A 19,048-nucleotide genomic window follows, 5' to 3' on the forward strand; every position below is an offset into this window, starting at 1 on the left:
CTGTGACATTGCTCACAATAAGTTGAATATACTGTTTTTAAGGATAAGAATGTTATACAATGTAATCCACAGTTTTTATTCTTCTGTGAGGGTGGAGCTGGGTCCATAAAGTCTAATTATTAAATAACCAGAGCCTCAGATAAGTCAGAGTTTAATTGTTATTTGCTGATGGAAAATGTTTAAATTTCAGGCTGCAGGTGAGAAGCACCCAGCATTAAAGTGTGATTGTTAAATTTAATCCAAGGCTACAGACATCATGGGGGTAATTCTAACCCCAAAGGAGTGGGTTGGGGGCGGGTGGGCGGTCAAATAGTAGCTATTTGGAACGGGACCGCATTCTGGCTCCAACACGCCCACTTCTGGGTTTAACGCAGGCAGGTTTATCTGCGTGTGCACAGCAGACACCAAGACAGGCCGATACTTAAAGGGGCAATGTACCTAACTGAAATACTTGTGGTACTTAATATTTTGTGTATTGGAACATTAAAATGAATTTTAAATGAAACCTGTGCAGGTTTCCCATCACTTCTGATTCATGTCAAAGTGAAAGCAGGCGTGAAGGGCTGGATCCATGAGGTGAGTGCCATTATTGCACTGCTTGTGAGCCCAGAGGAGCATGAGTGCTTCATCCAGGCCCAACAAGCTCACCTGGTTGACAGGACCCCTGCGATAGACCTCCCTTCCCCCCTGATATCGTCTGTGGCTGAGCCCCAGATGTCATCGCTGGCTGACCTCCCCACCACCCCCCCCCAACCCCTCCCAATACTGGCTGACCCCCCCCCAACCAATGGCTGACCTCTTCTCCCCCCCGCCACATGTCCGATGCTGGCTGACCACCCCCGATGTCGTCCTGCCCCGATTTTTTTCCAAGCCCAATGATCTCTCCCTCCCACCCACCCTCTTTGATTTGCAGCTCCTTTCACTGCTGACAGGCAGCCAGCCTGTCAATCTGGTTGCCTGATGTATGGGAAACCCGGAAGCTCAAATACTTACCTTTAATTGAGTTGCGATCACAGACTGCGATGCACTCAATTCACTTCCAGGTTCCCCAAGCAAATATCTGCGGACGCACGGGGTACTCAGCTGTGAGTAAAAATTATGCCCTATGACTTCTGTATCAATGCATTTATATTTTTCTGTATGTGGCAAACGATTGGCTCTTAAATACTAATTTTTGGTGCTTGAAAGATTTACATATAAACGGTTATGATGAACAAAATGACTGTTACAAAAACAAGCAACAGCAATCTACTGAAAAAGTCAAACCTACAAAGTCAACATGAATAATGTAACTACACTAAGACAAGCCAGCACAAGTTAGTGACCCTGCAATGCATTCTGGGACTTAGCTCTTGCACCTCCGCATTAGAAATGCTTTGTACTATCCCAGAAATATAGTCTACGTTAAAGGAAAGAAGTTCTACTGTAAAAGTGAATTTGTTTTGGGCTTCACAATTGAACTTTCAGTTATTTGTTTGTACACTACGGGGCTTCTACTGTTTTTGCAGTTTTATTTCTACTGTGAACTCATTTGGAGGAACAGCGATTACTTTTTACAGGATGCACTGAACACAGTAGTAATTCCAAAGAAACGATGTGAGTGATGTGGTTTGTCTGTTCCAGTGTTCACCTACACCATTAAATACTCTACTATGGTATTGCACAACAGAACCATCAGCAGGTGTGTTTTTGCTAATACTGAGATCACTGAAGATGCTACAAATATAATGTGCAGCTTTTAATATCTCCATTCACAAAGCAATGCCTTTGACTGCCAACCAACTCAATGATGTTTGGCTTTCTCAATAACATACAGGAATTGTTACAGGACTGTAAATTATGTTAGGGCAGGGATTAATGCTGAAGGTAACATTAGAAGATTTCAATTACTCAGTAATGTGGGTATCGTTTCTCTGCAAGAATATCTGAATCTTTCTTTTTTTGTTTCCTTAAATTTATTTTGTTTCTTACCCTGTCATCATTTCTTTTCAACCCTGAGTACTCTGTGTTCAATTTTTCCATTCACTGTACTTTGCCATTACTTCTTTCTATTACTGTTTATTCTTACCATAAAAAATTAATGATTCTATTGTCTCTTCCCTTTGTTAAATGTTCTCTTTGCAGCTCCTCTGATGGCTCACTTGGTAAAGGTTACGAGTGACTAAGTCATACAGACCAGAAGATCCCAGATTTAATTTCTTGTCTGTTAAATGAACTGACCTTAGCCAAGATGGCAGTAGGGGTCTTGCAATCCGCTTTTTTTTCCATTCGTTCATGGGATGTGGGCGTCGCTGGCGAGGCCGGCATTTATTGCCCATCCCTAATTGCCCTTGAAAAGGTGGTGGTGAGCTGCCTTCTTGAACCGCTGCGGTCCGTGAGGTGACTGTTCTCCCACAGTGCTGTTAGGAAGGGAGTTCCAGGATTTTGACCCAGCGACGATGAAGGAACCACGATATATTTCCAAGTCGGATGGTGTGTGACTTGGAGGGGAACGTGCAGGTGGTGTTGTTCCCATGTGCCTCTGCTGCCCTTGTCCTTCTAGGTGGTAGAGGTCGCGGGTTTGGGAGGTGCTGTCGAAGAAGCCTTGGCGAGTTGCTGCAGTGCATCCTGTGGATGGTACACACTGCAGCCACTGTGCGCCGGTGGTGAAGGGAGTGAATGTTTAGGGTGGTGGATGGGGTGCCAATCAAGCGGGCTGCTTTATCTTGGATGGCATCAAGCTTCTTGAGTGTTGTTGGAGCTGCACTCATCCAAGCAAGCGGAGAGTATTCCATCACACTCCTGACTTGTGCCTTGTAGATGGTGGAAAGGCTTTGGGGAGTCAGGAGGTGAGTCACTCGCCGCAGAATACCCAACCTCTGACCTGCTCTTGTAGCCACAGTATTTATATGGCTGGTCCAGTTAAGTTTCTGGTCAATGGTGACCCCCAGGATGTTGATGGTGGGGGATTCGGCGATGGTAATGCCGTTGAATGTCAAGGGGAGGTGGTTAGACTCTCTCTTGTTGGAGATGGTCATTGCCTGGCACTTGTCCGGCGCGAATGTTACTTGCCACTTATCAGCCCAAGCCTGGATGTCGTCCAGGTCTTGCTGCATGCGGGCTCGGACTGCTTCATTATTTGAAGGGTTGCGAATGGAACTGAACACTGTACAATCATCAGCGAACATCCCCATTTCTGACCTTATGATGGAGGGAAGGTCATTGATGAAGCAGCTGAAGATGATTGGGCCTAGGACACTGCCTTGAGGAACTCCTGCAGCAATGTCCTGGGGCTGAGATGATTGGCCTCCAACAACCACTACCATCTTCCTTTGTGCTAGGTATGACTCCAGCCACTGGAGAGTTTTACCCCTGATTCCCATTGACTTCAATTTTACAAGGGCTCCTTGGTGCCACACTCTGTCAAATGCTGCCTTGATGTCAAGGGCAGTCACTCTCACCTCAGGAATTCAGCTCTTTTGTCCATGTTTGGACCAATGCTGTAATGAGGTCTGGAGCAGTGGTCCTGGCGGAACCCAAACTGAGCATCGGTGAGCAGGTTATTGGTGAGTAAGTGCCGCTTGATAGCACTGTCGACGACACCTTCCATCACTTTGCTGATGATTGAGAGTAGACTGATGGGGTGGTAATTGGCCGGATTGGATTTGTCCTGCTTTTTGTGGACAGGACATACCTGGGCAATTTTCCACATTGTCGGGTAGATGCCAGTGTTGTAGCTGTACTGGAACAGCTTGGCTAGAGGCGCAGCTAGTTCCGGAGCACAAGTCTTCAGCACTACAGCTGGGATGTTGTCGGGGCCCATAGCCTTTGCTGTATCCAGTGCACTCAGCCGTTTCTTGATATCACGTGGAGTGAATCGAATTGGCTGAAGACTGGCTTCTGTGATGGTGGGGATATCAGGAGGAGGCCGAGATGGATCATGCACCCATGAACTATTGAGTGAGGGGAAAGAAAAAGATCAGCCAGGGTTTCCTGTCCTGACAACTAGGCTCACACAAGAAGAACGGCCAATTGGGCAAAAAGGCAGAGATGCCCATGAGAAAACCACTGCATGAATCAGCATCTTCAGGAGAGGAGCAAATAGAAAGCAAAAAAATTAAAAAATTCTTTTTAACCTTTTATACACAAAAAGAAATACATGAAAGACCAGGTAGTATAAAAGTACCCAAGATAAAAAGTAGCCAGATATCATGTTCCATAACTGCAGGAAGCCACAAACTCATGACCAGCGATGTATATTGTTTCCCCCATGGAGTCCCTGAAACTCCTTGAAGTTGGAGGCACTCATGGTATTTTCTATCGTCTATGTCCAACACTTTCATGAAATACATCAGGTGGCCCTCGAAAGACCATTAGAAACTCGAAGTGGGGGTAGCGCTCCATGCAAAACGTAAAGTCCTCGGAGTCATGTGCAACAAATCTTCTTCACAAGTAGGCAATGTCATGTCCCATTTGCAGAATCCTCTAATTGTACAACATCATACAAAATTTAAAAAACTTGCACACCGTGGAATTTTCTTTTTAACTGTGCAGTGGAGAGGAATATACAGTAGCATCCCAGAATGCAAAGTTGTTATAGCAATGCTCACAATACAGTGTGTGGGCAGTCAAAGGGGAAAGAAAGATGGAGTGTGGATCCAGACTTGTTATTAGGACTCGGCTGGACTTGGTTGATTTGACTATTTGTTTTATCGATTAGCTGTATCATGCCAGTACATTGTGTTTTGGTAGCATTTGTCACCTCAATTTTTTTTCCCTGAAGCCTGAAGGCAATGACTTATGCTGAGCTACATTTTCCTGGGTGGTAATAGCCTACAAATACCTTGCCCAATAGTTATTCTCCATAAATATGAACCTGAGATGTGACTGCCAGTTGGCCAATCAAAAGGATCACCACGACTGTGTCCCAGAATGCTATTTGCCCAACACTTCCAGAAGAGTGATTGGACAGCAGCCAGGAGCGGGAAACCTGGCTAATTTTTCCCTCCTTGGTCTGGAAAAGCCAACTGTAGTGCCCCCAAATTGTTACATTTGCTGAGATCAGCTGATTTAATACAGACCAAGGATTGAACTTGGGATCTTCCTAGTGCATATAGCTCAGTATTACACCACGCGGTTGTAATGGAATTTAGTGTACTTTAATGTCAAATATTTATCCAGACAACTGGACATAATACTCTACCATCCTCATTAACTTTTAAAGGTTTGCAATCACAAACTGCTACCATCCTTTTTGCAATTCAACGCCAATTAAGCTAAGGTAGAAAATCTATTGTGTTGAACAAGTGATTTTTTATTTTACACTGAACAGATATGAAATGAATTGATGCCTAGCCACATGACATTTTGTGGTTCTATATTCAGTACGTTTCAAAATGGTTGTTAACAGTTCTTTAAATTTAGTAACGGTAGCCAAAATATGCTCCCTGCATCTGATGCTCTTTTTTGGAATTTTCATTTTGTTAAATTTAACTTAAAATAAATTCAACAAAAGTGATAAATAGTCCATGCAATTTTGCCTTGGTCAATCCTCTTTCCTTAGGGAAACCAGAATAAAAACTAATGAAAACTGGCAAGATCATCCACATACATGCCATCTGTCAGAGTTTCATGGTGACAGTCAGTATTTTGGCGGTCTGGTCAGGGTGTCAGGTTTTGCCGATACAAATCAGTGCAACCAGGGCCCCCTCTGCCCCTCCCATCTCGCTTCTCACAAGTCTGGTGGCTATTTCACCACACTGGGCTCATTCTTCCTCTTTACGCGGTATCCAGCCCTAATGCCCCAGATTGTTGCCTTCATATACTGTAGGTGGGAACTCTCAAGAACAGGAATTCCCATGTACAGCATTCAACTGCAGCATCATAGCATTAGTGCTGGAAGTGTACGATGAGCGGATGCATTAGTCAATGGACATTGTATACGAACTGGTGAGGGGATGGGTGCCAAGGGGCAGGGATAGAATCCATGGCAGGAGGAAGGTTGGGGGCAGAATTGATGGCAAGAGAAGGGGAGGGATAATTCCATGTAAAATGTGCTCATCAAGCTTAGATGCTAGGAAATGAAATCATTTGTCATTTTAGGCACTCGGTTCAGCAGCAAGTAGTCCCAGGTGAAAGATAAAGACGCGTATTTACATAGCGATTATCATGTCTCAGAAATATTTCGAAGCAATTCACAATGAATTACTTTGATGTGCAATGTCTATTATTAGGCAGTTATAGCAGCCATTTTATGCATGGCAATATCCCACCAAGAATAAGGAGATGGATGACCAGTTAGTCTGGGTTTTTTTTGGTGTTATTTGCTGGGGGAGGAATGTTAACTCAAGGTACCAGGAGAACTCTTTGTTCCTCTTCAAATAAACGTCACGGGATTTTAATCCCCAATACCGCATTGCAGTGTCAGCATGGATTATAAATTCAAACTCCTGGTATGTACTTGAACACACACTCTTCTGATTCAGAGCCAAAAATACTACCAACTGAGTCAAGCTGGCAAGATGCAAAGCAAATATCCTTCTACTTTGCCCTGGCAATGAGCTTACGCTCCAAACTCTCGAAAGTAAGTGCTCTATTTCATTCTGGTTAGTCTAGGCTTGATTTGGAACTAGGGTCTGGAAAGCCATTGTGCTACCCAATACCCAGAACAACTAGTCTACTCTTCTTTAGCTGAGAAGTAGGAATTTACAATCAGATGCACAAAACACAATATATGGGACAATTTCATTTAGGCTAGTTTCTAAACATACGGCAGTACGGCATACGTAATATCACTTTCCAGAACAAGAAAAATATATTCCTGACAAGATAATTAATATCATGGCCTCCATTTTAGCACCCGCTATCGGGTACGTTCCTGGCGGGGGGGGCTCCGAAAATCGGGGAATCCCGGAGCGGGTCGGGAGCCCGGCTCCAACCCACCCACTTCCGGGTTCCCCACAGACGCGCCAACGTGCGCGCGCAGCCCCCGCATGTGGGACTCCCGCAGGCAATTAAAGCCGGCGGGGTGCCACTTAAGATTATTTACATTGCTATTTCAGATCATTAACAGACCTGATTAAGGGAATATGTCTGGAGGGGTGGGATTTTAGAAACAACTGGGACTGTTTCCCGTACTGGGGGAAACACTCCCAGTTCAAATGGACGTGTTGCAGCTATCAGCCTGTGGCAGCTGCAAAGCTCCATTTGACAGGTGGGGGGTGGGGGGAGGGGGGGGGGAAGACCCTCACTCATTGCAGGAGGCCACTCTGTCACTTGTGACAAAGTTTGGCCTCCACCACCCTCCTCCTATCAATCAAATGCACCAACTTGCACACTTACCCCAGAGACATGTACCTACCTTGCGGACCCCCTCAGATGTACATCTTCTGGATGGGGGGCCGCCGTAGCTGCAGTCATGACCTCCTCGGAGGGCGAACAGCATCACCAGCCTCGCCGGCCACCTCTGACACGTGGAGCTCCACAACACAGTGCTGTGACACATCCACCTGCACTGCAGGAGGGAGGGCAACCGCAGAGAGAGATGCGTCGCAGGGGGCACTACCTTCGCCACAGGGTCCACAGGCCGAGGCTCAGCTTCCTGGACCTCTCTAGGCAGCAGTGCACACGGAGGCTCAGTGTCACTCGACATGTAGTCGTGGACATCTGCAACCTCCTTCATGCCGAGCTGCTCCCGGCTGGCCCGAGCACCATCTTCTTACCTGTCGCTGTCAACGTCACCACTGCCCTCAATAACTTCTCCTCCGCATCCTTCCAGGGTGCAACCAGGGACATCGCCGACGTCTCTCAGTCGTCTGCACAAAAGAGCCCTGCAAATACACCTACACCCACTCTGCAGTGACACAATGGGTGGCATCAGGTGTGGGTCTTCATTGTGATCCTCAGGAAAGGGCATTATTGCACAAACCAGACAAGATTCGCAAAGATGTGGCAATAGTGGTGCCAATATAATATGTGATGTGAGTTGGTCAGAAATTAAATAGCAGTAAAAACCATGACAAACCCTCAAACACCCTTGTGCATCCCCTTCATGCTCACGACACGTTTGCCTTACACTTCCTACTGCATATATGTGATGCATGCCCTGTGGCTGCAGCACAGGTAGTGGCAGGTTGAGTGAGGCTGACCGTGAAAGAGATGCATCAGAGGGTGAGTATGAGATAGAGCCATGAGATTGTATGAGGATTGGGTTGAGTGGTAGTGGCGGGATGAGTACTGGCGAGGTGAGTAAGTGCAGGTAAGATGAGGATGAGGTTTGAGCGGGTGTGAGGGGTGATGTGACAGAGTAGTGTTGGCAGTGCAGAAGGAGATGTGGGGTGGGGCCAGTGATGTGGCAGACGGAGTGTAGGGGAATGAGTAAGTGTACTCACTTTGGCTGACCTACTTAGGTGATTGAAGCGCCTCCTGCACCATATGCAGGTGGGCGATATGTTGGTGGTGCAGGTGACCTCCTCTGCCACCTCGAGCCAGGCCTTCCTGGTGGCAGAGGCAGGCCGCTTCCTCCCGCCCGCCGGGGGGAAGATCTCTGTCCTCCCCCTCCTCCTCACCCCATCTAATGATACCTGGAGTGAGGCATCATTAAACTGGGAGCAGCCTTCCCCCTGGGCTGCTCCATGCTGTAATTTTTCCTATTTGTTGCAGCATCTGTCAGTGGAGGACTGCCCCTTGAAATAGAGCTCCTCCAGCTGACAGACGTTACTGCGCATGCGCAGTCCGCCCGACGCGCAGATCAGCAGCGGGGAACCCGGAAGACCAGGTAAGTGGATCCAATTAGGCTGCGATCGCGCGCGGGGCAGACTGATTTCACCGGGCGCGTTACCCACGCGCCCAATAGCCCCCCCACCGCGAACCCGCAGCCCTGGCAATATCGAGCCCCATGTGTCTCTTAATACAAAGTATGCCTGCTGTACATCGTTCATTTTATGACTGACTACCACAAAGTACATAATTAAGTCTGTCACTGTAGGAATCAACACAATAGTGATATGGCGAAACAAAAGCTTGGTCGAACATGCTGTTCTGTGCGTCAGCATTCCATCTAACATGCTTTAGTTTGTGCAATTTTACAAAACTCATGTGATTGCACGACTTGCCAGAAACAAGCATATACTTTTCCAAATGACATAATCTTACAAATATGATTAACAGATTAGAATGCCTGACCGAAGTTTGCAACCATATCTGCCTGACCTAACTTCTTCAGCAGTATCTAAGTGGCTCAGTTTACATGTATCCTTTAATTACACTTCATTTCAGTACTACAGCTACATTTCTTCAGTTATAAAGCCTAGTTTATGCTACCAACTGCCCGGTCACCAGTTAACAAGTAACTTGAAATCTTAATGGTCTAACGTCCTATGTCAAAAAATGAGTATGGTGTGAGTTTTCATCCACAATTTGCTATAGATTGCATTTATTATCATTATTGCATTAAGAGAGGGGGCTGAGTGAAGGGCACGCCTTTTCCACTGAAGAGGGATAGAAAAGTTAAATGCACAAGAGGGGCTTCGGGTGACGCATTCTAGCAACTTGGTCAACAGAGATCATGGGGTGTCTGACCACTGTTTTATTGGACTGGGAATGGCACGCTACACAAGTCAAATGGATTTAAAAAAGACTAACTTCCCACAAGCCAAAACAGCAGACCTTAAGATATTTCTTAAAAAAGGCAGCCAGGTCATCTAGATATTGCCCAAATTAAAGATAGTTGACGAGGTGGAATGTTGCTTTAAAATTTAAGTGACCAGTGAGGAATTTACTGTATTCTGTTTTCAACATTGGTTTCTATCCCTGCTCTTAAACCACAGATAGAAGTGGCTCTGAGGAGAGGACAGTTGAAAAAGATGCCACAGTTCACATCATTCATTGTTTGTACAATTGAGTAGGCAAGATGAACACTTTTTTTGGCTAATTTTCTCCTCAACTTTTCTGAAGTTACATATGAACATACGGATTAAGAGCAGGCAGCCCCTCAAGCCTGCTCTGCTATTTGATAAGATCATGGCTGATCTGATTGTGACCTCAACCCTACTTTCCCATCTACCTACTATAACCTTTGACTCCCTTGTTAATCAGGAATCTTTCTAACTCAGCCTTAAAAATATTCAATGACCCTGCCTCCACCGCTCTCTGGGGAAGGGAGTTCCACAGACTCACGACCCTCAGGGAGAAAATTTCTCCTCATCTCCATCTTAAATGGGAGACCCCTTTTTTTAAACTGTGGCCCCTAGTTCTGGTCTCTCCCACAAGGGGAACCATCGCCTCAGCATCTCCCCCTTCTAGTCTCTTCAGGATCTTATATGTTTCAATAAGATCACCTCTCATTCTTCTCAATTCCAGTGTATACTGGCCCAACTTGTCCAGCCTTTCCTCATAAGATAACCCACTCATGGGTAAGATGGGTATAGAGGGATATGGGCCAAGTGCAGGCAATTGGGACTAGCTTAGTGGTATAAACTGGGCGACATGGACATGATGGGCCGAAGGGCCTGTTTCCATGTTGTAAACTTCTATGATTCTATGATCCCAGGAATCAGTCGAGTGAACCTTCTCTGAACTGCCTCCAAAGCAATTATGTCCTTTCTTAAATAAGGAGACCAAAGCTGCACACAGTATTCTAGATGTGGTCTCACCAATGCCCTGTACAACTGTAGCAAATCATCTTTACTTTTATATTCCATTCCCCTTGCAATAAATGACAACATTCCATTTGCCTTCCAAATCACTTGCTGTACCTGCATACTAACTTTTTGTGATTCATGTACTAGGACACCTGGATCCCCTGTACCTCTGCAATCTCTCTCTATTTAAATAATATACTGCTTTTCTATTTCTCCTGCCAAAGTGAACGAGTTCACATTTTCCCACATTATACTCCATCTGCCAATTTTTTGCCCACTCACTTAACCTATCCATATCTCTTTGCAGACTCTATGTCCTCTTCACAACTTACTTTCCTACCTACCTTTGTGTCATCAGCAAATTTAGCAACCATACATCCGGTCCCTTCATCCGAGTCATTGATATAGATTGTAAATAGTTGAGGTCCCAGCACTGATCCCTGTGGCACACTCCATTCGTTACATCTCGCCAACCTGAAAATGACCCATTCATGCCTACTCTCTGTTTCCTGTTAGCTAACCAATCCTTCATCCATGTTAATATGTTACCCCCACACCATGAGCTCTTATTTTGTGTGGTAGCCTTTGATATGGCACCTTGTCAAAAGCCTTCTGGAAATCCAAGTACACCACATAAACAGGATCCCCTTTATCCACGTTGCTTGTTACTTCCTCAAAGAACTCTAATAAATTAGTCAAACACGATTTCCCTTTCACAAAGCAGTGTTGACTCAGCCTGATTGCATTGAGATTTTCTAAGTGCCCTGTTATAACCTCCTTAATAATAGATTCGAGCATTTTCCCTATGACAGATGTTAAGCTAACTGGCCTGTAATTTCCTACTTTCTGTCTTCCTCCTCGTGGACTGCTGCTGTGCCATAGCTCCATGGGTGCCAACATCCCTCCGCTACTTGCCTAAATGGACATTCCTCATTCGTGAGCCTAGAGAGTGAGTGTTAGTACGCTATTCTATCATGGAAGGAATTTAAATAGGGAGGGACATCTAGAATCCATTTTGTGAGTCAGTGCGGAAGAGAAAAATTAGGGATGAGCAATCAATTAGCTTAAAATGAAGGACGAAAAAAAGTCAAAAATAAAGTTGATTAGTTAAGAACAAACTACAGAGTCCAGCACGTGAGTGCAAAAGGCAAGGTTGAAGCATTTGCAACCATCCTCAGCCAGAATTGCCGAGTAGATGATCCATTTCGGCCTCCTCCCGATATCCCCATCACCACAGAAGCCAGTCTTCAGCCAATTTGATTCACTCCACGTGATATCAAGAAACGGCTGAGTGCATTGGATAAAACAAAGGCTATGGGCCCCAACAACATCCTGGCTGTAGTGCCGAAGACTTGAGCTCCAGAACTAGCCGCACCTCTAGCCAAGCTGTTTTAGTACAGCTACAACGCTGGCATCTACCCGACAATGTGGAAAATTGTCCAGGTATGTCCTGTCCACAAAAAGCAGGATAAATCCAATCCAGCCAATTACCGCCCATCAGTCTACTCTCAATCATTAGCAAAGTGATGGAAGGCGTCGTCGACACTGCTATCAAGCAGCACTTACTCACCAATAACCTGCTCACCGATGCTCAGTTTGGGTTCCGCCAGGACCACTCGGCTCCAGACCTCATTACAGTCTTGGTCCAAACATGGACAAAAGAGCAGAATTCCAGAGGTGAGGTGAGAGTGACTGCCATTGACATAAGGGCAGCATTTGACCGAGTGTGGCACCAAGGAGCCCTAGTAAAATTGAAGTCAATGGGAATCAGGGGTAAAACTCTCCAGTGGCTGGAGTCATACCTAGCACAAAAATGGTAGTGGTTGTTGCAGACCAATCATCTCAGCTCCAGTACACTGCTGCAGGCATTCCTCAGGGCAGTGTCCTCGGCCCCACCATCTTCAGCTGCTTCATCAATGACCTTCCCCCATCATAACGTCAAAAATGGGGATGCTTGCTGATGATTGCACAGTGTCCAGTTCCATTCACAACCCCTCAGATAATGAAGCAGTCCGTGCCCACATGCAGCAAGACCTGGACAACATCCAGGCTTGGGCTCATGAGTGGCAAGTAACATTCGTGCCAGACAAGTGCCAGGCAATGACCATCTCCAACAAGAGAGTGTCTAATCACCTCCGCATGATATTCAACGGCATTACCATCGCCGAATCCCCCACCATCAACATCCTGGGGGTCACCATTGACCAGAAACTTAACTGGACCAGCCACATAAATACTGTGGTTACAAGAGCAGGTCAGAGGCTGGGTATTCTGTGGCGAGTGACTAACCTCCTGACTCCCCAAAGCCTTTCCACCATCTACAAGGCACAAGTCAGGAGTGTGATGGAATACTCTCCACTTGCCTGGATGAGTGCAGCTCCAACGCTCAAGAAGCTCGACACCATCCAGGACAAAGCAGCCCGCTTGATTGGCACCCCATCCACCACCCTAAACATTCACTCCCTTCACCACCGGCGCACCGTGGCTGCAGTGTGTACCATCTACACGATGCATTGCAGCAACTCGCCAAGGCTTCTTTGAACAAATCACCTCCCAAACCTACAACCTCTACCAGCTAGAAGGACAAGGGCAGCAGGCACATGGGAACAACGCCACCTGCATGTTCCCTTCAAGTTACACACCATTCCGACTTGGAAATATATCGCCATTCCTTCATCGTCGCTGGGTCAAAATCCTGGAACTCCCTACCTAACAGCACTGTGGGAGAACCTTCATCACACGGACTGCAGCAGTTCAAGGCGGCGGCTCATCACCACCTTCTCAAGGGCAATTAGGGATGGGCAATAAATGCTGGCCTTGCCAGTGGCGCCCACATTCCATGTACGAAAGAAAAAGTCCAACATGAAGTTAAAAAAAAGGCTTATGTTTCTAAGAATATAAGAAATAGGAGCAGGAGTAGGCCATACGGCCCATCGAGCCTGCTTCGCCATTCAATAAGATCACGGCTGATCTTCTACTTCAACTCCACTTTCCCGCCCGATCCCCATATACCTTGATTCACTTAGTGTCCAAACATCTATCAATCTCAGTCTTGAATATACTCAATGACTGAGCACCCACAGCCCTCTGAGATAGAGATTTCCAAATATTCACAACCCTCTAAATGAAGAAATTTTTCCTCATCCCGGTCCTAAATGGCTAATCTATTATCATACTATGACCCCTAGTTCTAGACTTTCCAGCCTGGGGAAACAGCCTCTCAGCATCTACCCTGTCGAGCCCTCCCAGAATCTTACATGTTTCAATGAGATCACCTCTCATTCTTCTAAATTCCAGAGAATATAAGCCCATTCTACTCAATCTCTCCACATAAGACAATCCTCTCACCCCAGGAATCAATCTAATGAAGCTTTGCTGCATCGCCTCTAAGGCAAGTATATCCTTCCTTAGGTGAGGAGACCAAAACTGTACACAGTTGTGGTATCACCAGAGCCCTATATAATTGCAGCAAGAAATCCTTTCTCTTATACTCCAATCCCCTTGCAATAAAGGCTAACATACCATTGGCCTTCTTAGTTCCTTGCTGTACCTGCATGTTAAATTAGAATCACAGAAGGAGGCCATTCGACTCTTTGCGCCCGTGCCAGCTCTTTGTAAGAGCAATCCAGTTAGTCCCATTCCCCCTCTCTTTCCCCGTGGCCCTGCAAATTTTTTCCCTTCAAAAATATTTACCTAATTCCTTTTTGAAAGCCACGATTGAATCAGCTTCCATCACCCTTTCAGGCAGCGCATTCCAGATCATAACTACTCGCTGCGTAAAAAAAGTTTTCCTCATATCGCCTTTGGTTCTTTTGCCAATCACCTTAAATCTGTGTCCTCTGGTTCTTGACCCTTCCGCCAATGGGAACAGTTTCTCTTTACTTACTTTATCTAAACCTGTCATGATTTTGAACACTTCTATCAAATCTCCTCTTAACCTTCTCTGCTCTAAGGAGAACAAACCCAGCTGCTCTAGTATATCCACGTAACTGAAGCCCCTTATCCTTGGAACCATTCTAGTAAATCTTTTCTGCACCCTCCCAAGGCCTTCACATCCTTCCTACAGTGCGGTGCTCAGAATTGGACACAATACTCCAGCTGTGGCCGAACCAGTGTTTTATAAAAGTTCAACATAACTTCCTCGCTTTTGTACTCTATGCCTCCATTTATAAATGTAAGGAATCTTACAACACCAGGTTATAGTCCAACAAATTTATTTTAAAATCACAAGCTTTCGGAGATTATCTCCTTCGTCAGATGATTGAATTTATAAAGGCCAGGAACCCATATGCTTTTTTAATCACTTTCTCAACCTGTCCTGCCACCGTCAAAGATCTGTGCACATATACCCTCAGGTCTCTCTGTTCCTGCACTCCCTTTAGAATTGTACCATTTAGATTACATTGTCTCTCCTCATTCTTCATGCCAAAATGTATCACTTCGCACTTCTCTGTGTTAAATTTCATCTGCCATGTGTCTGCCTATTCCACCAGCCTGTCTATGTCCTCTTGAAGTCTATTACTATCCTCCTCACTGTTTACTATACTTCCAAGTTTTGTGTCATCTGCAAATTTTTAAATTGTGCCCTGTACATCCAAGTCCAAGTCATTAATATATATCAAAAAAAGCAGTGGTCCCAGCACCGACCCTTGGGGAACACCACTGTATACCTTCCTCCAGTCCGAAAAACATCCGTTCACCACTACTCTGTTTCCTGTCACTTAGCCAATTTCGGATCCATGCTGCCGCTGCCACTGCCCCTTTTATTCCATGGGCTTCAATTTTGCTGATAAGCCTATTATGTGGCACTTTATCAAACGCCTTTTTGAAAGGCGCTTTATCAAACATCTTTAACTTTCTGTGATTTGCGTACAGCGACACCGAAATCCCTCTGAATGGCAACATTTCTTAATGTCTCACCTTTTAAAAAATATGCTGCTTTTCTATTCTTCCTACCAAAGTGGATAATTTCACATTTCCCCACATTATACTCCATCTACCACCTTCTCGTCCACTCACTTAACCTGTCTATATACCTTTGCAGACTCTTGGTGTCCTCCTCACAGCTTACTTTCCCACCTAGCTTTGTATCATCAGCAAACTTGGATATATTACACTCGGTCCGATCATCTAAGTCATTGATATATATTGTAAACAGCTGAGGCCCCAGCACCGATCCTTGTGGCACCCCACTAGTTATAACTTGCCAACCTGAAAATGACCAGTTCATTCCTACTCTCTGTTTTCTCTCCGTTAACCAATCCTCAATCCATGCTAATATATTACCCCCAATTGCGTGAGCCCTAGTCTTGCGTAACAATCTCTTGTGAGGCACCTTATCGATTCCTGTGAATGAGCAGTTAGATTAGGCTGGAAAGAAAGGCTTAAAAAAAATACACAAAGTTCAAGCTAATGACACAGGGAGTCACGGCAAATAGAAAAAGAGGTAAGGAGGGCTAAGAAGGAAACGTCCAGCCAACATAAAAGAAAACATCAAAGGTTTTTACAAACATTAGGAAAAGAGATTCATTAAGAATGGAGTGCGGCCCCAGAAAAATGAGCCTGGCAAGATTATTATGGTACATAAGGAAAGACAGTTGTTTCATGTATACCTTGCTTCATTATTTAGGGAACAGACGGGAAGTTTTTAAAGGCTTGTGGACGAGGAAGTAGAAAGGCAACCAACAGATATATGTATTAAGGATTGATGGAGCTAAATAAATTGTTAAAATATCAGATGGTATACAACCCAGAACAGTGAAGGAGGTTGAGGAGCATGTAGTGGAAGGACTAACCTCGGTTTTTCAAAGTTCATTACAGATGGGAGTTGTGCCAAAGGATTGGAGAGTGGCAAATGTTACACCTCCATTAAAAAAAAGGAAAAAAGTATAAGATAGGCAACTATCGACTGGATAGCCTCACTTCAATAGTAGGAAATTTAGTAGAGAGCATAATCAGAGATAAAATAAATGAACACTTAGAAGGGCATGGATTTGTGATGGTTAGGTTATGTTTGACTAACCTGATACAATATTGTTGAAAGTATAGAATGAGGGTACTGTGGATGGAGACTTTATGGACTTCGATAAAATACTACATAAGAAACTGGTTGAAAAAAATTAAAGACCCCATGGCGTCAAAGGGAAAGTGGCTGTATGGGTAGAGAAATAACTGAAAGGCAAAGGGTTGTGATAGATGAATGTTCCTTAGATTGGCAGGCAGCTTCTAATGAGGTGCCCCAGGAATCATTCTTGGGACCACTTTTGTTTTAAATAATTATTTATAAAAATGGACTGGACATATAAGGTGGATATCAAAGTCTGCTGATACTACCAAATTGGAAGCAGTGGTCCTGTTCTAAATATATAGCAAGGGTAATTTTCTAATACATACTGCAGTATTGCAATCCATTCCAGTCACACCGGTATACAGATTAATTTGCTTTCCAATGTACACATGAGCCTGCTCCTGCAATCCAAAATTACCCAGATGTAAATATATTTCCATAAAGCATATATTTTCAGCTCCGTGATGATCTAGTGGGTAAATGCACTTTGTGATGAGATACTAACACAAACCTGAAGGTCCCAGGCTCAATTCTCAATCTGCGCTGAGTTTGCTAACCCTAGCCAGGTCAGCAGTTGGTATGCTACATTCAACTTCAATATCCCTGGGAGGATGAAAAAAAAATGTTATGGTGCCCATTCTAAATTGCTATCCAGTAATCCCTGCTGAAAAGTATGCATGTTGGGTGAGGACAAGAGCAAACTATGATGCCCTCAATAAACGAATAGGCAGTTGACACACACTGGGATCACACATGAAGAGGTTCACAGAGCCATTCCCCACTTTAAATCAACACCTTCAGCAGAACAAGAATTTCAATTTAATTTTTTGCTATGGTATAATTTGTAACTACACAACTGTTTATTACTGACAAGGATAACGATTTGCATTTATACAGCGCCTTTAATTGTCCCAAGGCGCATCCAAAAAATAGACATGATATTGAATAAATAGACAACTGATGCTTAAGCTCACATTATAATCTTTCTAAATTGAATTCTCTAAAAGGTACGTTCACAAATATTATATGAAGCCATTGTACTTTTCATTTGCACAATACTTTTGGGAGGAGTGCAGCGATACATTTAGGTTTCTCGGCATGACTTTGTTTCTGCTGGCAGCAATAAGGGTCAAGGGATTGAGTCTTGGTTTCTGTGGATTAGTTAGATCTAGGGATGGGGGCACAGGAGGAGAGGCCCAATATATTAGTGGTCTTGTTAGTTCGGGTCATTGCCCGAGAATTGAACCAGGGACTTTCCTGGTCTATATAGCCAGCTACCCACTGGAAAAACTTGCTGAACCATAGAGGAATCTCCACTGCTGTGACTTGACCAACTGCTATACTGGAAACCCCCAATTCAACAGAAAGAAAAATAATGCCCTAAACAAAACACTTTAAGTAGCATAATCTTTTTAAATCTAGTTTACTTTCAATTAACAAATTCACAGGTACAAATCTGCTAGACAGGCAACTTGATAAGCCAAATACTATAATTTAGTGGCCTTTTATGTAATCTAAGCAAAGGTCATCTCTATTTTTCAAAATTACGCGCAACAGGAACTTTATTGCTAACTGAAGTTACACGGCACGCCAAGCTTGCAGATTTCTGGGGAGAGCTCCAGTTATTAATATTGCAACGTTATGGAGGCAATTCAAAATCTGCTAATGATATTGAAAAAATTCAAATTGCCAGGCAAATTCTAGCAATGCAGAATATCATACGTTAGAAAGTTAGGCTCACTGTCATCGTTTACACTGGCAGTGAACACACATTTGACATCAACACTTGTGCAATCGGACCAAGGCGCGTGATCCTGTCCAATTTTTTTTTTCATTCATGGCATATGGGCGTCGCTGGCAAGGCCAACATTTATTGCCCATCCCTAATTGCTCGAGAAGGTGGTGGTGAGCCACCTTCTTGAACCACTGCAATCCGTATTGTGAAGGTTCTCCCACAGTGCTGTTAGGTAGGGAGTTCCAGGATTTTGACCCAGTGACAATAAAGGAACGGCAATATATTTCCAAGTCCAAGGTCAAATTCCAATACATTGTTTATAATTGTAAAAGAGAGCTGAAAATAAAATAGTGCCATTTGGCATCCATTTGTGACCTTAATTTTAACTAGTTTAATCTATTTAATGTAAGCAAACCCTACTCCATGATAGGATTTTATTCTAGATTCACTAAATTCAGAAAGAAAAAACATAGCTGTCACCAGGTTACCCCTGGCAACAGTACTTAACCATCATCTTCAGTATCTGCAAACACCTTACCACTGGCCTCAATTCTATTAACCTCCCATTAACCCAAGACTAATTTCAGAAGTACAGAAGCTCAAAGTAATGTGAAGGGAGCTGAGTTT

The 19,048-nt window shown here is 44.4% G+C and overlaps 1 protein-coding gene across 3 annotated transcripts in view; it reads right to left on the minus strand.

Annotated features, from left to right (window-relative positions):
- The window catches only part of atg5 (ATG5 autophagy related 5 homolog (S. cerevisiae)), a 198,478-nt gene that overhangs the window by 19,115 nt on the left and 160,315 nt on the right, over positions 1–19,048 (minus strand). Inside the window, exon 8 of one of the 3 annotated variants that reach the window (XM_067984964.1) lies at positions 17,197–17,289. The exons of the other annotated variants lie outside the window; for them this stretch is intronic. Within the exon in view, the coding sequence (XP_067841065.1) occupies positions 17,213–17,289 (77 nt within the window). The 3' untranslated portion in view covers positions 17,197–17,212. Of the gene's footprint in view, positions 1–17,196; positions 17,290–19,048 lie in introns of those variants that run through there. 3 annotated transcript variants of the gene reach the window in all.

The sequence above is a fragment of the Heptranchias perlo genome, chromosome 5, assembly GCF_035084215.1.
Source record: "Heptranchias perlo isolate sHepPer1 chromosome 5, sHepPer1.hap1, whole genome shotgun sequence".
Classification (NCBI taxonomy): Eukaryota; Metazoa; Chordata; class Chondrichthyes; order Hexanchiformes; family Hexanchidae; genus Heptranchias; species Heptranchias perlo.